The sequence below is a fragment of the Parasteatoda tepidariorum genome, chromosome 5 (genome assembly GCF_043381705.1).
Source record: "Parasteatoda tepidariorum isolate YZ-2023 chromosome 5, CAS_Ptep_4.0, whole genome shotgun sequence".
NCBI lineage: Eukaryota > Metazoa > Arthropoda > Arachnida > Araneae > Theridiidae > Parasteatoda > Parasteatoda tepidariorum.
In genome coordinates this window covers 66,388,935-66,412,259 of record NC_092208.1, presented here as the reverse complement: position 1 = coordinate 66,412,259, position 23,325 = coordinate 66,388,935, and the positions used below count along the sequence as shown (strand labels likewise).

General features: G+C 29.5%; 1 protein-coding gene across 1 annotated transcript in view; it reads left to right on the top strand.

Annotated features, from left to right (window-relative positions):
• The window catches only part of LOC107441037 (nephrin), a 342,812-nt gene that overhangs the window by 192,745 nt on the left and 126,742 nt on the right, over window positions 1-23,325 (top strand). The window contains exon 7 of the mRNA XM_043050259.2: window positions 6,084-6,374. Within this exon, the coding sequence (XP_042906193.1) occupies window positions 6,084-6,374 (291 nt within the window). The remainder of the gene's footprint in view (window positions 1-6,083; window positions 6,375-23,325) is intronic.

Below are 23,325 nucleotides of genomic sequence, written 5' to 3'. Positions count from 1 at the left end.
CGCATAATGCTGTTTCTGCTGAAATTTCGCCGATGTAAAGATCTAATAATCACGTCCAAAAATGTTTTTTTTTTTCTTTTTTAAGAGAGGAGATAAATGGAAAAACCTTCAAACTTAAAAGATTGCTGAAAGTCGAAGTTTGTATAACATTTTGAATGTAAGCAACATAATGATATATTTACCAATACAGGACCTCACTTATGCTAATTATTTAGTGCAGAGGATATTTTTGAACAAGAAATTCAAATAAACTTTTTCTGAACAAACATATCTCTTTTCGACACAATTGAATTCTTGTCTTTCATATGAGCTAATCTCTATCTGGGAAAAATGATCCCAATCTAAATGGTTTTTCCAGGAAAGATGTTTGAAAGTTTTTAACCCTTAATGTTAATTTTACTTTTTGAGTATTTCGCCAAATCTATAGAACTTTTTAAATGAATTGAGCAATTATTTGCGCACAACTATAAAATTAAGCAAAGATAATTCCATGCAAAAATATTTAACAATGATTGATTATTTTTTACTTTTTTTTTGTATATTAATAGTCTAAATAACTTGAATTGGAAGGTATATAATTTTTAGCATCATTTTATAGAATATATCTTCATATCTTAATATTCGAATGAACTCGGTTGAATCGTTCCTCAGAAGGTGAATTTCACATACATAATATATTAGATAAATACATAAATAAAAGAAGGAAAGAAATTAAAAATTAAAAAAAAGAAAAAAAATTAAAAATCAACAAAAGTAATTATTAAAATAAGAACGAAAATATAAAATCTTATCATCAGCTCACACGATTATATCCGTAAAAATAGTGCTTGCCAATAATGTAATAATACATCAATACAGTAGTGTGAAGAGCACCAAAGAAGGGATTCGAAAATAAATTACAAGGAATTATAATATTATAAGGAGAAGTAAATAAATCTTTTATATATATATATATATATATATGTGTTTTTNAAAGAAAAATTAAACATTTATATAACTAATCTACTAAAATTTTCAAAAATTTTTCACACAAAAATATACAACTTTTTATGGAAACGAACTGCTATTGTTAAGCATATATATATACTTAACAATCAAGTTATAGTCATTTGAGTTTACAATTATTCAAATTATCATCAAGTCTTATTACAGTATGAAAACAAATAAATAACTAATCAATATAGTATATTCTCTAACAAATATTATAATTGCGTTTAAAAAAAGCTGTTGCTCACTTAGCAAATATAACTAATGATACGTTTCGCCTAGTGCAGTATTGATCGAAACAGTGTTATCCGAATTTATCGTGCCTTGGTAACAATTATGTTTTGCTCGAACTTTCGTTTGCTTAAAATGAAAACATCAGATTTTTCAGATGCAAATTTCATAGATTGATTGAAGACACTGAAAATACATCCCACAATATGAACGTTTTGTATGAAATTTCCTGATTGCTCTAGCTTAGATATTTTTGTAAATAAACATATGTTTGTCGCATATATTGCATTGCGTTTACTAGGGAAACTTTTATTTTTGAAGATAAATAAAAAGAAATAAGTTTGCGGTTTTTCATTCACTCAGTGGAAGTTTTCTAAAAATATATATCCTACACTGATTAAAAAGGTTTTCAAATTTTTCAGAGCTCTACCGTCTATGGAAAAACCATAAACTTATCCTTTAATTGTTAAAACTAACTTGACAAAATTTTGCAATTGCGTCATGATAGAACATGATATTAAAACCATTTAATCGTTAAAATTTACTTTATAGTTTTGTATTTTTTACTTTGTGATAATAAAAACTATAATTTTGAAAACAGAATTTCCGAATAACCATTTCGAAATGATAGAAAAATTGTTAAAATAATGGTTTGTATACCATTCATTTTGATTTTATTAATCTGAATTATGAGGGGTTTTTTTAATACGAAAAATGCAATTGCCATGCAGTATGGTAATTTTGCTAGAATTTTTCTCTCTGTTTATGTGTAAATGAACATTGAAGTTTAGATTTAACATATGCTACAATAGACGCAAAATGTTATAAATAACCAATATCATAAAATATTCGTTTACTCTTTCCTAGCTTTTTTAGACCGTTATTATAGCTCGTTGTTATCCCTATATACATAATTTAAGAACAATTAAATAAACATATGAAACACTCTAAATTACTTTTGAAACAAAAAATATTAAAAACGTATTGCATATATTAAAATTTTCTGACCCCAAGATTTGAACATTGATGTAATTACTATATCTGATCTCAAACAAATAGTTTTTAACGCTAGAAAGACGTAACATTGCTGTCTACCTGGAAAATCTGAAGGGGTCAATCTTGCTGCTTCCAGATTATTATTTCTTTTGGTGAAGATCAATTAGACATCCAAGCTCTTAACATATTAATCTAATATGAAACATATTAAAGACTTTGACATCAAAATTCTATTGTATTTTATTCGATTTAATTAATGATCGTTCTCTGGTTCTGGTCAGAAGTATGATCTGTGGATAAATGAATGGATGTATGAATGGGTCCGCCCTTTAATACGGGCTGTGATGTGTATGTAGCAGAAGTCATATTCTTGGTAATAGATGGTGCCACTGAAAAACAAGAAACACACCCTCTGCCTTAAATTCGCTTAGGTTCTACAAGCAGGCTTGCTGATATTGGCAAGTGGCATATTAGAAACAACACAACAACAACACATCAGACGAAAGCTGCAATGCATATTAAGCATTTTTTTAACAAATAAAAGGTAGTGGGAGCCGTTCTTGGCGGTTTACAACCATTGCAGGCTCTTATATCGATGAATATTGCTCTTAGACAACCACACATGTCACTGATAACTAGTATTTCTTAAATCCCAATATTTAGACAGCAAAAATAAAACTATATCTCTTATAACTATTTTAAGATACTTATGCTTGCTTCTAAAACAGCTATATTTCTAATTTACTTTTTAAAAAAGGGTTAGGTATAATGATTTTTCGTCAGGAAAAGAACTTCAAAAATATTCACGAAACTTTCTACTTTTTAACCAATACTAGTTTTTTTCCATAAAAAAAATATAAAGAAAATCTAGTTGTAAATATCAGCACTTGTACACTGTTAGACTGTTTCTTCTGAAATTACGATGAAATTACTGGCAGGAGTCTTTCTATCCAATTAACCATTAAGTTTATGATTTTAAATTTTTTTTTCTACCTTTACGGTTTTGAAACTGTTTACAACGGATACGGTTAAAAAACTGTGAATACAAAACTATACCGTTTTGTAACCCTTTACAACTATCACAGTTTCTAAACCATAAAAACAATACCTAAATGGACATTGAAGCTCAGTGAGTGCTGCGCCTCAGTGGGTGAATACTAGTCTTGTATTCTAATAGTCCAGGGTCACGGATTGTAGATTGCGGGCCACTGGAGACACATCATATATTGAAGTAATAAAAGAAGTAATGCGTCAATGCTGGGATTCGAACCCCTCTTCAGTCGGCCATATGATACACCGATTGGCCTTCTCAGCTATAATATGTACTAAACTTCATAAAACAAAATAGCTTCCTAAGATGGGCATAGTTGGCTTGAATAGAATTCTGATTGTTAAACCATATTAGGTAAAATAATCAACATTTAACAGTTTTATCTTCTTTTTTTGTGGTTATTTAACTGTTTTGGTTAAATATGGTAAAATAACAATTAAATAAAATGGTACTCAATCGTTTTTAAAAGGGAGTATATAATAATGCAAACTAAAGAGAATATTTTTTACCTAACATCATAAATCATTTGAATTAAATTACTTTTTTTTCCGTCAAATCTCCAAAAAGAAGATATTCCAATCTATTGAAAACGCTAAAAAAAGGAAATAAATGCAATGGAATAAGACCTTTACCCGTTTCTTCCCAAATAAACCTAAATTTATCCAAGCTTGTGTAATGTTGGGCTAGATATGTGTAATTTGATTTGAAGTAGAATTATCCATTTATAGGTGTATACATTTGCATAGAATCAGCATATTTAACTATCAATTTCAGATATTTAAATAAGGGTTTAGATACTGCCTATGTTACGCAGACGCATTAATGTGACTCGACATTTTAAGTTAATGGGTTTTAACATCGGGGTTCAAAGAGTATCCATCTATTTACAGTTTCTAGTACAGCACAGGGGATAATTTAAAATCGAATTAAGTTTCTTACAATTTTTTAATATGATTCATTCGTATTAAATTCTTTGAAAGAACACTTTTACGCGATATGTTGAGATTTAAAAAATATTTCTTTTGTGTTTCAATACACATGAGATTCGTAATTAATTTCACTTATATTTTATAATTTAGCAATAGCTAAAAAAGTATTTCGCACAATTACTAATTTTAACACTTCCTTATTCAATTTATTCCCAAATTGATTTTTGTCCAAAACTTTGTTAATATTAAATATTTAGTAACTTCAAATCCACTATAAATTGCGGAACATCCTCTCTTATAAAATTTTGATGACACAGAGGTTTTAAACTAAAAGTTTGTTTGAGTAAACTTTTGTATAAAAACAATTATCGCGAAAAGAAAAAAAATGAGGATTAATAACTTAATTTCGAAGTGACACTACAGCCAGCAATAGTAAAATTTTCAATACCAAGACAGTGTAAATTACCATATTACTGCAACCAAAGAATATATACACGGGGAAGAAATCTAGCTTCCTTAGGCATAATGTAAGCCAATACTCAAAGGTTAAGTTCGGTCTCGGTGTACAAAGGAGAAAACAACATTTAGGTGCACAACAGCAGAGGTTCTTGTAACGGGTTTGCACCCTTTTCTCCTCCCAACCACCACTGGGGTTGGGGATGAAGAAGAAAAATCTTCTCTTTTGTTTTTATGATTTCTTCCGCATTTTCACACTATTGATAAGCAGAACTGTTCTATAATTAAGATATTTCTTTAAATATACATTTATAATATTCATGTTGATTAAATCTACTGACACATTTGTTGTTGTTGTGGCTTATCCTCCAAATGCCTGACAAGGTCCATCAGACCGTTGCTCTTAAGGAAATCGAGGACCAGAAGGGAGGATGAGTATAATTTGTCTAAAATAAGTACTCCTCCAGACATTCGTCTGGACCTGTGGAGGGTGACAATGGTAACGAGGTATGACTATTTCAAGTAGGAGTGCGGGGTTACTGTTTTGGAGTGGTTTCAAGTCGGGTCGGCGAGAAAAAGAGAATCTCTTCGGTCTATTGTTTTAGTCCCAGAGTGAAGCTACCTTCCCTAAAATGCTCCATTCTTGTTTCCATAGCACCAGATGGCCTCAGACTTTGTGGCGGGAGGAGTTCTTAGCTTAGACAAACTATATATGTCCACTCTGGAAAGTCTCAAACAGTCCAGGATGTAAACTAACACATTTTGACGTAGAAAGAAAGAATAAAATGTCAGTCAGCAGGATTCGGGGTAAGCAACCATACATGTAGAGTTGTCTAACAACCGGCTCATAGATGACGTATCTCCTGACTGTCACTTTACTTCGTATGCGCATGCGCTGATCTCATGATGCTACATATGATGCTCTGCTTAATCTAAATACGTTGCTTAACCTGAAGTTGCTTTTCTATCATAGCGAACCACAAAGAACGATTCCCGCGTTAGTTACGTATTCATAGAGCTGGACTTCATCTCCTATCTACATTCTTTTCTTCAACCACCCTCAAATTTCAGGCATAGTCTAAGGAAAAAAAATTGCATTTGAATTCCACTATATGCGTCATATTTATCTTTATTGGCGATTTTTGGAACTAAACATTTTTTCGCCGAATCTTTATCATAACGCTCTTAAGTCTTTTTGACCAAATCGTTATTATTTCAATAATAAGGTTGTACAACATATGTCTCTTAGTAAGCTCAGTTTAAATATAATAACCCATGTACATTTTTTTTTTGGTTTATGTGGTAAATTAAAATATTTTTTTATGCCTTGCATAAGTTATTTGCTTCTGGTTTTTAATTTATTTATGATGTGCGCCAAATTTTCGTCATGTGCAGGTTTGATAAATCTTTACTGATTTAATTTTCTTTTTCAGATCCACCAGGAATACCAGAAATTGAAGGGTATCAGGAAGCTGATATTGTCCAAGTTGGTGATACGTTAACTTTGGCCTGTATAACAAGAGGTGGTAATCCACAAGCCGAATTAATATGGTACAGAGACAACGTACAAGTTGATATGTCTTATAGTACCAGTGGTAGAGAAGTTACAAATATCCACACATTCACTGTGGATGAAACTGACAACAACGCCATTTACCGTTGTGAAGCCTCAAATTCCGTGACTTACCATCCGAAAATTGCCAATGTAAAACTAAGCGTACAATGTAAGTTTAAATCTTTCTTTAATTCTATTATTAAAAGCACTTGAATTTTTCAATGGTATGTTATTAAATTGATTTTGGGGTGAGGGAGGGTAGATTAATTTGCTATTCAACATTTTGAACGCTCATGACTTTTGCCCATGTAGCATAATACGCAAATTAAACGTAATTTTTTGGGAAATTGGTAAAGTAAATATGTTTTATACGAAAATTTTCTTTTCTAATTTTTCATGACTACTTTTTGCTATAATTTGCTATTTCAACTTACATAAATTTTGACGTATATAATATGCAAAATAAATAACGTAATCATTCTTACCTTGTAAAAAGTGATAAGTAAAATATTCGCGAAATAAGCGAATTATGTATGTAAATTTTTACGTATTTTTTATAACTATTTTTCGCTATAATTTTATGTTTCATCTAGCGTAAATTCTTTTTGACGTGCTGTTGACGTAAATAATACATAAAAAACATGTACTCATCCATACCTAAGAGAACGATGTCAGTAAAATATTTGCAAAATAATCAAAATTTCTTTACGTTAATTTTTGCATAAATTTTCCGTTTTTTGTGTAACTATATTTTTCTGTAACTTGACGTTTCAGTTTTACATAAATTTTTCGATTACTAAGTAAAATTTAATGGCGAAATATAGGTATTTTAACGTATTATTGATGGTGTTAAAATACATGGGTGGTAATGTATATGGTTAGAGCATCAAATACAACTCTGGTTTAAAGGTAAGGCTCGTGTGTTTGACGTTGACAAAACTCGTGAAAGGTGCCATAGACAAGATCATTTGGGTGATAGAGATACCTAATCAGGTGCGTACCACATCATCAAACATGTAGTTTTAATTAAAGAGGTATATGCTTTTGTGTCGCAGGTCTTTTGAATTCGGGTTTCAGTGTTTTCAAGTCCATAATTTTATAACTTTTGAGTCAACTTTTTGAATCGTGCTTCAACTCCTAGATGCAAGTGCTTACTCTATAAATAAGGAAGCAAAATCATCTTCTTTTTCATTGCAGAAAACTATAAACCCGATATTCAAATCGTAACCGAAGCGCTGAATGGTATGGGAACTAATTGGTGAGATTTATACTATATGTAGTGACTCGTATATGGATGTATAGTTCACGACAGATATCACAAATTTTATGTGATATATCATTCGCAAGGTACTGATAAACCCTCATGTTCCATGGATTTTCTCTCGGAGGGAATTAGGTACACTTAAAGCTTGGTTATAAACTATAGTCACTTACTTATGGTTTCTTAGTTCACTTATAATATAAAAAGAATATGACTATAATGTATTGCTAAATAAATAATCCCAAGAAGCTGAGTAAGCTAAGAAGCCAAGCTAAGAAGCCAAGAAGCTGTAAGATATTATCTGATTAAAAACTTCATTCGCTTCAAGAATATATACAAATAGGAAAAAACATTCGACATGTTTCACGCTCTTCAAAATTAGGCTCCCACTAACAATATTAGTTCCTCACCATTTCTCCATAGCGCTTGGAAATGCATTTTAACCCGCTTCGTCCCTCTCGGCTCCTGTGGTTTTTCATCTTTTTTTACTCTCTGCTACTGAGGTTTTTCTAGTTTTGTTCCTTACTTTCGTTTTTCCATTTTTTCTTTTGCAATTTTCTGTTTTTATTTCAAATCATATCTTCGTTTCTTCATATTTACGTCTAGCAAGTCTTGAAATGGGAGCCTATTTTTTTAGCACTTGAAACATATCAACTGTTATTGCCTACTTGTTTATTTTTGAAGTGAAGGAATTTTTTAATAAAGAAATGTAATGTATTGTGTTAAAATGAAAATATAATATTACCTCTGAAATGGGAGAACCGATTTGCTTCGATGTTTGTATCTAATCACTTTGCAACACGAAACCATCCTCTTCTGTTACTTAGGTCACGTGGAATGCAAAAAGGGCTTAATATTTAATATCTATATCACTACATTTATGCTTCAAATCCATGAACTTCTTTAAGCAAAAATCCAGAATGTAAAGTTAAAAATCTTATTGCAAAAAATTCTAGTCTGCCGAACGAAGTTATATAATTATGCTGCAAATTAAGAAAAAAAGAAGTAAGTGAGAAAGCATTTTTGTTTTTCTTATCTAGATGTGTTTGCAATTCCAATTTAAACGACATTTTCAAACTGCTAGTTTATTAAATCTAAATAAAAGAAACAGTAAAAACGTTTGTATCTTTCAGAAATGAACTACTATTTTATTTAAAGTAATTAATCCCAAGAAACTGAAAAAGAAAGATGTACTTGATAATATAAAAAATTCATTTTGTCTTAAAAATCATAAAGGGAATATAAATTTTCTACTTTTATAATCTTTGAAACAAATGAAGTTTGTACATTATCAAGTACATTACGTTATTTTTTGTTATTATATTAAGAAAAACATGCATGATTTCAAAAAATGTTCGCAATAAACTTTCTGAATAAATAAATGATAGTATAGAAATAAATTAGAAAGAAGCTATTATTGTGGAGAAGCAAAACTAAAAGCAGCAGTTAATTGCATAATATCTATTTTTGCTTTAAATGTAATGAAAAATAGGCTTTACTAAATTCCATTGGATTTTTATCTCTTAATTTAAAAAAAGTGCTTCTTAAAATAATAATTGCTTATCAGCACGACTAATATAAATTAATAAATATAGTACCTAATTAGTAAATATAGAATCCGTCTTAATCGTCTTTCTTACAATAGCTGTTTTTTAAATGCCTAAAATATTTACTGACCATGCATAATTTGATTTCCAGTAAATTAAGTAACTTAACTAGGTTTAAAAAAATTTAACACATCCCTCAATTAACTATTAAACATTTAATTTCTACAAAGAAACTCTGAAGTGCAATTTTATATAATTTAAATGAAAAAAAAAAACATCTTAAATAAGCAAGTAATTTTTACGTAATTGAGTCTACATAAATACCCATAAATTTGTAATAAAGCGACTTCTAGGGAATAATAAATATTTAATGTTTGTGCATTTAATGCTTACTTATAAACATTAGATCGAAACACAATTTATCTCAACATTACTTACGTATGAGTTGAAAGGAAAAGTCTAAAAATAAAATCTTTTAATTTTGCCGAAAGTACCCAGATCGCTTGTCGGTGCAGTAAAAGCAACATTATTGCGTTCCGCAAACTCAACATTCGAATGCCTGAGGGAGCTTTTGCAGGCTCTTTTCCAATTCTTGAAACATCATCAACACTTTGCCATACCTACTATTAGAACGTTCAACGAATCGCAAAATAGACATGTGGGTAAAATTTAAAACGTTCCCCTTGCGGAAGAGGACAAAGTTGGTTTGATGATTGGATTCTTTTTCATGTTTGTTCCTTTTCTCAGAAGTTTAATGTCGGCCTCGCCAAGGAGTATTTCGAGATTTGTTATTTTGAATTTTAAGAAAACGGTTGGAGCGAAATAGATAGACTTTAGTTACATATGCATGTCTGTAATAATGTATATGGTTTGACTTAGAGGACAATAACTAAATTTGTTTTAATAAATTTCTTCAAATGATCGCCGTACTACTATTTATGAAGTATTTTAGATATATTGGCGTAAATGCAAGCCATAGAAGCTTGTTTTTTACTTCTTTTTTAATTAATTGCTGGAATCATATGCGTCTTATGAAATTATTAGGATATATTGAAATAAATTTTATTTCAATGTTTGGAAATTTTGTTGGTAATTGAAAGTAACTGCCAGCTGACTAGTATATAGTACCGCAAAGTGTTGAGTTTATTTATAAGTTCCAGCTACTTATCTCAAGCAGTCTCAAGAGCAATTTCTAAACATGCAAACTTCCTTTTCAATGTTTTGCGCATAATCCATACTAACCGCAAACAATCTTGGGATATTATCAGCAACTTTATGTCCAAAATATAGATCCCTCTTGCAATGAAAAGTACTTCTGTGAAACGGAAGTTAAAAGTGTATGTGAAACGTAGTAGAAGGAAATGAAATGCAAAAAAAAANAAAAAAAAAAAAAAAAAAAAAAAAAAAAAAAAAAAAAAGAAACTCTGATCGTGCGTATTTCTGTCACGTGCACCACTGAAAAAAGAATCACATTTTTAGAGATACAAAAGAGCGGAAAATTATCTTTGTACCTCTAAATGGTCAAAATCATTTTATATATTAGGGGGATCGGAAAATAATATCGTTTCTGGGCAATAAATATTCGTTAGTCTACTATAGTGATTCTGCCGTGTTAAGAAAGTAGGGTCAATAAATATAGATTTCAGTTAACAAAGCTGTTTTTAATTTTTTTTAAGTATGTTGTAGTATTGAATAATAAATATTAAGAAAGTAATATAATTGTAAATAGAAAAATTTTGATTATTCTAATCTTACTTTGGACGGTGGTATTAATAGAATTAGTATTTAAGTTGCAGTTTGTCATTATTATTTAAAAGCCTATTCTCACACTATAATTACAAGATAAGAAAAATACACCTGTTTTTTTTTCTAATTAGCTCACAAGTTAATTATTGCAATTATTACGTTAATTTTGTTAATAGCTATACGTTAATTATTACAAGTTAATAATTAAGATATATATTAACACGTCAGGCTTCCAAAACTGCATATTCGCATCAGTACACTTGCCAACCTCAAAGCTTCAATACTTTCTTTTGTTACCTAATTTAATTCAAAGTATCCTCATCTTTTGAAGAAAGCTACTTTGTAATCAGAAGGTGCGTAACGATTCATTAAAACATACATATTGAAGATTCTGCTTCTTGTTCGTAAAGTAGAATTCCATTAACGAATGCGAAACGTAATACTTTTCCAAGGAAAGACTTTTCATCCGTATGCAACCTGTTTTACGATTCAACCGAATGTTAATCAAATCTTTTAACTCAAAACCAAGTATTCCACCGAAGATATATTTATATGTATTCCCGGCCACAAAAGAGAGGTTTTCTCCTCCAAAAGCTTGGATTGTTTGCCATGCACTGCTATTTCATTAAGATTTATGGAAGCGTTCTATACTTTTGGGAGGAAAAGGCATCAGAAATTATTTACGACTGTTGGTGCGTTTTCACGTGCGAAAGTCCAAACAAAGCTACATTTGGTTTGCATTTCATTAATCATTGAAAATGTAACTTTGGGCTTTCAGTGATATTTTATGAAGCGTGATGATCCAAAGAGGGAATAATTTTTGATTCATAATCTCATCAAAAATTGAAAATGCTACGCTACGTTGCAAAAATTGTTTAGAATTTATTCCGTCTAAAAGTTAATTATGTCTTCTAGAGAGATTTAAAGAATATATCTGTGTTTGAATTCCAATCGTTTAGGACTTTGAAATAAATTATCATTTTTCCGAGGAAATGAAGAAATTTATTCTGTTTATTTGTTTTAATGTGATGCCGTTATATGATGAGTGCTAAAATTTTTTTTACCGATTTTAACAAAGCTGTGTTTATTACTTTATTAAAAAATTTGGTATCTAACAGAAAAAGGAACTTTTTCCATTAATATTAACGTAAAAATACCGTTTAAAATAATAATTCATTACTGAGGAAATGAATTTCATCTTATTTGTTTGTTTTAAGGTGATATCGTTATAACGTGAGTGCAAAAAAATACCGTAAATTTGAACTCATAGCTAAAAATTATTTTACCGATTTTAACAAACCTATTCCTACTACTTTATTAAAACACTTGATATCTAACAGAAAGCGCTCTTTTTTCTTATTAATATAAACGTAAAAATAACCTTTCAAATAATACTTCATTACTGAGGAAAATAAGTTTATCTTATTTGTTTGTTTTAAGGTGATATCGTTATAACGTGAGTGCAGAAAAATACTGCAAATTTAAACTCATACCTAAAAAAATTTTACCGATTTTAACAAAGCTGTGTTTATTACTTTATTAAAACATTTGGTATCTAACAGAAAGCGGAACTTCTTTTTTATTAATCTAAACATAAAAATACCGTTTAAAATAATATTTCATTATGGAGAAAATAAAATTTATCTTATTTGTTTAAGGTGATATCGCTATAACGTGAGTGCAGAAAAATACCGTAAATTAGAAATCATAGCTGAAAATTATTTTACCGATTTTAACAAAGCTGTGTTTATTACTTTATTAAAAAAATTGGTATCTAACAGAAAGCGGAACTCCTTTCTTATTAATATAAACGTAAAAAATTCCTTTAATGCTTAATTATTGAGAAATGTATTAAAATAATTAATTGATACGTGGCCAGCATTTTTGGTAGGAGACTAACATTTCTCAAAAAGGGTGAATGCAGTTTTCTAATAAAAAAAATAAGATAGTTAAATTCATTGCATCTTTTGAAATGAAATTTACACAGATTATGAATGAACATAAATTACTATCCCTTAAGATTTACATTAAGATTTCAGGCGGTCATGTCACTGTTCCATCATTTTAAGGGGAATCCATGTGTTTTACATTTATTGTGTGAAAATATCAAATGAAATAATGGTCAGATCGATCACTGAATTTTGGTTACTCTATTGGAAGGTAAGGTTCGGTGTGGATGGTGAAATGGATATAAAAGTAGCATTTTGTCTTTGTCATTGCAGACGGGATCTGCATCCTATTTCCTTTATTTGTCTTTTGCACGTTGAAGTGAGGCCAGTTTTGCAGGCTTAGCTACTTAAATCTTTTTTCAGTAGTAGTTTTTTATAATATGTGTAAGTAATCATTTTTTTTTCTGAGTCTAAATTTTTTCCTTTCCACATCAAGCAAGACTCACCAAAAAATAATTTTTAGAATTTACTATTTTTTTGTTACTCAGGCCAACGTCTAATGCTCGAAAATTCGCAATTCATGTGAGAATTTTTTTCTCCCGTTTTGTTATCTACTGCCTATTCTACTTTATTGTTTACAATGCGTAGTGGTATAAGAAAATGGGTAACTTACATAGGGAAGGTCAATTTAAAATATTTTTAGAGAGGGGAGAAGGATAAGAACTAAAGTGGCATCCATTAAAAAATACCCCTTCGTCACGTGAATGATAATTTAGTATCTACTAACTCTATTTTTTTTTATTTCACGTGAAAATCCAATAAATTGTTCAAGGCCAAATACTGATTTATTACCACATTGTTATCATCATTGAGTACAAAAATTAAATTTTCCTGTAGTATTTTATTAAAAACTAGTGGAGTTGGAAATGGACCCAGATTCGTCTTTTGTGCTTCCTGAAAAGCTTCGACGTCTAGCTTCGCCATTTGTGTTAACGGAAAAGCTTCGACCTTCAGATTCACCATTTATGTAAATGGAAAAGCTTCGACCTTCAGATTCGCCATTTGTGTTAACGACGTTCAAATTCACGATTTGTGTTAACCTAAAAGCTTCGACATCCAGCTTCGCCATTTCTGTTAAATGAAAAGCTTTGGCCTTTCAGATTCACGATTTGTGTTAATGGAAAACCTTCGATGTCCAGCTTTGCAATTTGTGTTAGCCGAAAAATTTCGACGTGGATGGTTTAAGAGAAAAGACAAATTAATTCCATCCAAGGTAAAGGTATGCATTTTGATCGTATGTGTATAACAAATAAAAAAAAATCACATTTCTTACAATATATTTTTCGTAAAAAAACTAAATAAAGATGTTTACAGGAAATTTTTCGTATTTTTGCTCATTAAACAGTCATTGTTAATAATTACCCGCGGAATTTCAGAATAACAATTATTATCAACCAGCTGTTAACCCATTTACAACAGAAGCCACGTAAACTCATAATTTTAATAAATATTTTTTACTCACGCAGTTACGTACATTTTTCCAAATTTTCCTGCTAATTTAAGGGTTCTGAAGACGTATATAAAATATTAGCAATTCAATTCTTTTAAACACTTTCTGTTGAGAAATTTTTAATATATTCTCGTTTTCTAAATTGAAACGGTCATTGAGAGATTCGACATTTTTTAGCGTAGAACTATTTTACTTAAGATTAATCATACGTTTTTATTAAGAATTAAGCTTGCAAGCTCTGTAAACAAATATCCATTTTATTCTCCATTGCCAGTTTTGGATCATTACAATTATGCACCATTGTCTCATTACATTGCACATTTTATTACTATATATGCACTATTTCATTTCAAGCATATTTTTTCATGCATGAAACATTTTTGTGTCTTAATTTAAGCATATTTCAATGAAAAGAATAACATATACAAATTTCTATGCTTTGTCTAAAGTGGGTCAATAATGATAAATAAATATCAATAAAAAGCATTATAGTTGTCATCAATTACTAGCGTAAGGTATATTAACAAAGACTAAACTTTATTATTATTAAGGATTAATAACTAATTTATATGCGATAAGTTCTAGAAAATCATTCTAGTTAATCATGACTACCAGGTATTGATAATAAAATCCATTTTATTTCAATTCAATTAAATAATCAAAATTCTTTTCTTTCTGTCTTCCTGCACGCATTTTCTCGAATTGCATTTAGTCTTCCATGAAATTATACTGAATTTATTTTTAAATACAAGTTCTTTATTTGATAATCTAACAACTTACTCTTACAACAAAATGTATAATTATACTTTGAAAGAATACTTATGTAAAATTGACATAGCGAATACTGCTCTCAACAAAATGTGATGCCACATTTAGTTTTCATATTCTAATAAAATAAAATAATTATATCTGTTTGATTAAAAGAGACTGATATAACAATTAAAATGTTAATTTTCTGAAATAGCTAGATACGACTGAAAGTACAATTTGAATAATACTTGAATAATAAACAACTGTTAAATATAAATAAAAGATAAAATCTCTATCAATGTGTACATAAATTAAAACTAACACAATGCGACATAAATTAGAATTAACTACTAAAGCGTTTAATTACAAACTCGAAAGTCGTTTGAAATCTTGCTTTGTGTAATTAACTATTACCTTAACTAAAGAGCTATTTTTAATGTTTTTTTTTTACGCTTCAAACATCTGAAGTACTTAAACACAAAAGTCGAAAATAAAATGAAAGATTCCTGCTACGCTCAACAAAATGTAATAGAATAATTTTTCTACAGTTAGCTGTATTTCTTTTCTCATTTTATGCAAAATATAACATTCTTCACTTGTACTCTGTTTCTGTTTAAATTATGCTAGCGTTCAATTAGTTCATCAAACATTCTTCAATGCCCTTTCGGTGCAACTTCCTCTGTGTTAGCATACATTAATATTTATGAAGTGTTCTTCTCCATGAAATCTATCTATCTGACTTAGGTTCTAAAAGAATAAAAATCTTTTTGGCGATACTTTTGCCTCTACGTGAGTTTGCTTCGTTTCAGTTTACGAACCAATTCAATAAACTTTTCAGTTACCAACTGCATTGGTTAAAACGATATAAAAGGAGAAATTAACCAATTTGTAAATCTAGACAGGGAATTTTATTCAGTTGTTAAAACCCACGCTGTTATATATTTTTATGGTGCAAAATATGTTACAATGCTTCAAGTTTTGAATTTAAAATATGGTGATACGCGATGCCTTAACGTGAGTTTGCTTTGTTTCAGTTCACTAACCAATTCAATAAACATTTCAGCTTCCAACTGCGTTGGTTAAAACGATATGGAAAGAGAAATTAAAGAATTTGTAAAACAAGATAAGGCATTTGATTCAGTGGCAAAAACTCACTTTATTGCATATTTTTATGATGCAAAATATGTTACAATACTTCATGTTTTGAAATTAAAATTCTGCTATACTTTTGCCTTTACGTAGGTTTGCTTCGCTTCAGTTTGCAATCCAATTCAATAAACTTTTCAGTTACCTACGGCATTGGTTAAAATGATATAAAAGGAGAAACCGACCAATTTGTAAACCAAGAAAAGAGCTTTATTCAATGGTAAAAACCCACTTTGTTGCATATTTTCATGATGCAAAATATGTTAAAATGCTTTATGTTTTGAAACTAAATTGATGTAACATGAATCAATGTTTGTACTTCTTCCATATGAGCTATATATGCTTAAATGGAATTAAAACATCGATCATATAACGTTAATTAGTTTGGGATTTCCTGCTTCAAGATTTATAGATCCTAGCATTTCAGGAAGGAAATTAGCAAGTAATTAGCAATTTATTTGAAGTTTATTTCAAAAACAACATTAAAAGATTAACCTCCTACTGTGTGAAAACAATGTGTATGAAGTTGCTTTATTAACACTTGAGGTTGTTTTGAGGTTGATGGGAATCTACTTTCGAGCAACCGGCTTAAGGAGGTGATTATTTTTCCTACAATTCAATCAAATACGTATATTTGAGTTGAGCATAATTTCACCCGATCTAAACTAAAATTATTTCTGAGTTATAGATGAAGTTGATTTTGTAAGGTGTAAATGAAATTGAGGTTTATTAATGAGGGTTTTCTTTGGTGCAAAATATAACTTCATTTTCTGCCTCAGGTGGAAAATGAAACGGTTTTTACATCTGTCAACCTCAAAACGGCCTCAAAAACACCTTATTTTTGTGTAAGGGATAGCTATGAGCTGTTCAATGAATTATTCTATGAACTTTCAATGAACTATTGGAAAAATTACAATAACATCAATACAATTAGCTGCAACCTTGACCTCATGTTCAGTGAGAATTCTACGTATAGTTCTTTCAAAACTGCTTTTGGAATACCAAGTGGCATACTTAACTATTTTTAAGTTCCATGGTGTCAGGTGATCAAGATTTAAAAATTATTTTTTCAAAGAATTTTCTTTGAATAAATGAATTTTGTAATTGTGTGCAAAATTTTAATTCCCTGATAAAGTTTTTGGGATATATTGAAATACGTAAAAAGTAAAATTATAAGGAGTTCTAACTTAAGGCTGTTTTATTATTAACTATTGGGACCACATTTCTCAGATCGCACCTATTGTAAGGATCTCAAATCCATCCTAAGCATGCTTATATACATACATACATATACATATATATATATATATATATTTAAACTTCAAAATATACGAATGTTAATATTTACTGCACCCAGCGTTCATTCATGTGTTTGAATATTTTTCTAACCTCAGATTATAAGAGTTTTATATAAAATTAACAAAAAAAAAGCATACAGATAGTAGATTAGATCGTTACTTAATCAAATATTTAAGAGAATTCGATTTCTCAATTATTTTAAAACAAAAACTGCCGAACATAATTTTTATATCTAAAGATAAAATAAAAAAAAAGCATTTTTCCTTATTTTAGACAACGCAAAGCAAATTTTACTCTAGAACAAAAATTTGAATGTATATTTTGGAATGAAATAAGAGGAAAACGGAAGAAAAAAGTGTCTCTTTTGGGACGCCGAAGATTGGTATCACGCTCGGTGAGAGTGGCGCCCTCTGATGGCTGCGAAGGCAATTGGGAATTTCTCCATGGCAATTGCTGATGTGGCTTGATTCGATCCGCGAAGAAGATAAGGAATGAAAAAAAAAAATCAAATTTCAGCTCCCGTTTTTCCGACTTCTTTATTATTCCATGTCTTTTTCTTAACTCCTGATCTTTCCTGAAATTCCGTATTCAAGTCGGAAGCTAACATTCATGAGCCGAGANTATATATATATATATATATATATATAAAGAGAGAGAGAGAGAAAGAGAGATTTTAAGGTTAGGTACATGAAAATCAGACTATTAAGTTATTTAGGATGTTCGCATTGTGTTTAGGCTTTGCTCAAATTATAATTTTATACAGCAATATAATTATAATACAAAATTATACTAAAATATATTATTAATCGTAATAGGTTTAAATGAGACTTTTTAAATCCAAGTATTAAATGTATTTATAATTAGACAAATTTTTCTGCGGACTTTTTATTCTTGCGTTTGATAATATACACAAACTTATGATACCTGGAAGAATAGAATGTAAAATCCTTAATACTATAAACAGTTTAAAGTATTCAATCAAATTAGTTATTTTAAAATATTTTGAAGTTTTAAAAACATTTTCTTTTAACGAAAAAAAAAGATTTATTTTATCAGACTATGCTTCAAAGCATAAAATAAATTATGTTATTTGTTTATAGAACCAGTATTCGCCTTCATGATTTAAAAATTCGCTACCTTTTTTTTTTACCTTTATATTTTACATCACAAAAAATGCTGAGAAAAGTTTTATGTTTCGGAGCTGCATAAATCTATAAAAAAGTAGTAAAATAAAGCAAGAGCTCCGCATTTTAAACATATTTCATATCCTCATGGATTATAAACATATTCAATGATCCGTGAATAAACATTGTTGATAAATAACATTTTTTTAAAAAGTTCAATTTACATTGAAAACGAGTTGCTTCAATAAAAAAATGCAATTAACGTCCGACGAAATGGAGTGTTAAGGTAAATATTTGAACTTTTGTTTAATGAATGAGAGTTAAACAAACTGTAAATGATTTACGATTTTTTTAGCCCACTTCTAGTAGTATTCAGTGCTCCACGATCGGCATCGAGAGTTTTATTGGAAAAGGGATGTCCTACTTTTTTCGCAAAAGTAATTTACTTTCCTACTTTTTTATTAAATTACTTTCGTGTCAGAAACGACCAGATCACAATCAAAATTTCGACCACTTTCTGACTAGCTAGATCATTTAAATTTTTAAGGAAGCTAATTTTAAAAAGAAATTGTAAGTTTTAATCATTTCCTAGGGGATAAATTCAGAGTTTTTTTTTGTTATTTTATAACCATTGTTGAACAGCCCACCCAATTTCGAAACTGCAAACCAGAAGCAAAATGTGATGGATTAATATTTTCGGTTATGGTCCAGCACGTGTATAAAGTTTGAAGCTTTCATATCGAATACAAAGTTTAAAGCTTTATATAAATAAAATATCCAGGATAATATACAATAAAATATACTGGATAATAAAATGATTTTTATGACTTAATAAAATATATTTAACTATATTTTTTATAATCAAAATAAAATAGTTATAATAAAATCCATATATAAATAAAAAGTATTATAAAAATATCGAAGTCTATTTAAATGAGGGAAAAAAATAAAACACTGTTCTGTGGAATAAATTGTGAACTTGATTTCATGTCTAAGAAATAATGTTGACATAAGAAAGCGTACGTTTTAGTATCTACAAATTAATCTCTAATTTTACTGACTTCGCAATATCTAAGACACTAAAGTCAATTACAAAATCGTGGCAAAATGTGGAGCCAGTCCTTCAGTTAGTATTTTATATGAATGATTCGAGTATCAAGTTTAAGGGGAAACTTTTCATAATCCTTTAGCAAGTAAGGAAGTCACAGTTAAGAAAGTAAGAAAATCGCCTTCCACCTCAACGCCCTTAAGGAGATGGTTTGACTTCCGAAATGCCACAAACTCACTTCCTCATACGGGGCACCATATGTGCACGCAGGGGCAATTTGCATAACTAAGAGAGCGATGGTGTAGCTCTATACATCGCAACTTCGTCGCTTTTGCTGAATTTTCTCTGGTTTAACATGCTCCCCTGAGATTTAATTAGTTCGCTCTGGATTTCGGTACTTCTTGATTTGCAAAGTGAATTGCAAGGAAAAATGATATAGTGGAATTTGGTGCTCCGAAGGACTATTCTATAAAGTTCACTGAGAATAAAGCAATCTGTAATTAGTTCTAGTTCCACTATTTGGTAGAGAGATTGTGTTTAGTTTACAGTTCGGAAACTAACTGAGCAAAGCATAGAGCAAAATAAAATATTTTGCTGGACAAATATATTTAGGAAAACTAAGTCCTACCAATGAGTATTTCAAGCACAAGATTTTGTAAGATATAAGGGTATTTATTCTGATGGAATATTTAATAAATGTTTCCACGGATAGTACGAGTTACTAAATTTTTCAGAATTTACCATTTTAACATAACAAAGCACGTTTGTCCGTTTCCTAATACGAACTTGGTGGCATATTTAAATGTTTACAATTTGGATAACTTCAAACATTTTAAGTTTATATACATGAATCCTTCACCTTTCAGATTTTCAATTTTATTTAGTACATGCATGCATCCAATATTTGATAAAGATGACTAGAATTTGTTAACTTGTATGCAGTTTTCGCAGCATATAATTCCTGTATTTAAGTTTAGAATCGATATTACACTGAGAAAAAACAAGGTCAAAGCTACCAAAATATGGTCAAACTTACCCTGTTTCTGGTTCTATGGGAGCACGAAAATTCTCTGCAACCTTTACCAAAGCGCTTTTTTAATAATTTTGGTAAATTCATCAATAAAATGTGTTTGATAATGAGTGATAAAATTTGGTAAATGTCCTGAAATTTGGTAATTTTATCATGGTACTTTAGATCATGACAAAACGATCATTTATTCGGTTAAATTAACTTTTTAGTTTTGCATTTTTTACTAAATGCGTGATAATAAGAACTATAATTTTGAAAATCAGAATTTCCCGTTAACTGTTACTAAATGAACAAGCAATTACCGAAAAAATGTCTTAAATATCGTTTATTTTGGTCTTATAAACAGAATTATGTTTTTTTAAACCAGGAATGAAGCACGGTTAATTTATAGAATTGTTTTTCCGTGTATTATCTCTAGCAAATAAATTATGTACTGCTTTTGGAATTAAGTTCAAACAAAACTGATAATATTAAGTAAGCAATCGGACATTATTGGGACTAATTTTGTTCAGGGATATACCGTAAAAAGTAGAAAATAAGGAACAGTTGAAGACAGATTGATGTTTCGAAAAGTATCGAACAAGTACCACATTGAGTGCCAACACACAAAAAAAAAACAAAGAAAACGTTTTTGCTTTCTTTTCTTCCAGTGTCTTGGAACTGATCATGGAACTTGATGAAATGATCGAAACAGCCATATGTCTTCATCTATTCCTATCCGTGTTATTTACCGTTATACTTTACCTTATCAAAAATTTATTGGCTTTTACTGTTCTGTTTTATATATAAAACCGAAAAATAAAGGTTATAATAAATTTAAATTAAGTTTTATTTTTTAAAAAAAGTGAAAAATGTGTGTATTGAATGTTTTAAACTTAAAAATATTTAACATATTGTGAAAGGAAAATAGGCTTAGATTATTTTTGAGTAGATGAATTAACTGATTTGTGATTTTTTTCGGATTGAAAGATGTTGGACAAGGACAGATGATTAGTTCTAGGACTGACGGAAAAACCAATGAATTAAAAAAAAGGATTTTTAAAACTTCTGTCAAAACTAAACTAGTGCTGCCATAACCTATAGTTTTAAATCATCTCCCTTTTTTAAGATCACATGGGAAAAAAAATTCTGGTAAAAATTTCCGTGCCGCATCCTACTGACATTTTCGGTAAAAAATAAATGGTGATAAAAGCTAAAACATACTGTATATGCGGTAATGGTTAACAAAAAGTTCCGGTTTATGAAATTATTCTTTCTATTACAAGATTAGTAAAAATTGAGTGGCGAAAAAATGAGAACCAAGCGAATGGTTTTCATGTTATGTTCTTAAGTTTTAAAATAAAATCACCAAATTTTACCACTTTTATTAAATTTTATCCCATATTATAAAACCACATTTTATTTTTATTTTCACCAAAACCATTACCAAAGTGCTTCGGTAAAAACTACTGATCATTCATCAGTGCAAGAATCCGAAAAATTCAAAAAATGCGATTGTTTATTCATAGAAAACATAAATTATCGTCTGCATGAAAAAATTTACTAATGTGCTTTTGATTTAATATTCTTTCTTTCAAATTGTGGAAATAAACAAAAGATGTTTAGCGTAATGTTTAGCGAAATTTTTATTCTATATACGGTATAATTTTTTATAGTAATCCGCAAACTAAATTTGCATTTCAATGCAAACTTTTTTCTACTAAAACCAAAATTAGAAAATGCAAAACTACATTGGAATAAATTGAGAAACTAAAAATAAATGCAAGTATTTTTTAAAGCTTTTTCTAGAAAAAAAATAGAAAAAAAACTTTAAATAAGTACTCTTTATCGCCATACATCCGATTTTTCTCTGTAATAAACTTGAAGTAAATTAGAGATGGTAAAAAGAGGAACTTCGTAATGCATTTTTCTTCTTCGAGAAACTCAGTCACCGAAGAAATAAAAACTTTCACCAAAACCAAGAAATTCTGCATCATGCGTCAGTTTTTTGCCGCCAAGTAAATGAAAAGTTCGAAAGATTCTTCTTCCTCAGTGATGAAAATGGTTTCAAAAGAAAATCAGAACGTATCATGATGTACTTGAAGTACATAGCGATAAAATATGAGTGTAGTGTATGTGGCTAGAAATTTAAGGCTCTATACTTTAAGTCTTGAGCATTGGTGGAAAAAAAAACTTGCGTCGAAACCGGAACGTTTTATAACTTAATGCGTTTTTCTAAAGTACGGTTTTTTTCCTGGGGAAATGGGAGGCGCTATTTTTTTATATTCATTTTATTCGAAAATCTTTTTAGAATCTCATAAAATGGTTAAAGAACATTTCCTATAAGAGTTTGTGTTTTCCACTCTTTCAAGTTTTCTTTGAGAAAAAACCAAAAGTTTTCAACTAAATGATTTCGAAAGCATCTTGCTCCTTTTTTTTCTTCTCCCTTCCTTAATCTTTTTTTATATCTTATTCCGTTTCCATCTATTTCAGTCGATTCAGTATAATAGCTTCGTAAATATTATACTGAATATCTGATCTCCGAAATGAAAGTAAACTTCTTTAATAGACTTTTATGAAAAAATGAAAGGGCTTTAAAATGTGTGTTGTACGCATCATGCTTTATAAGCTTCGCAATATTTTTGATACCCATTTCAAATATTTCGTTCTTATAAGAATAGAATTAAAAAAGGAATAAAACTATCTATGCACCACTGATGATAGTATTATACGGCTATTATATCTACAGGCCATTTAGTGCTACATACGTATACATATATATATATATATA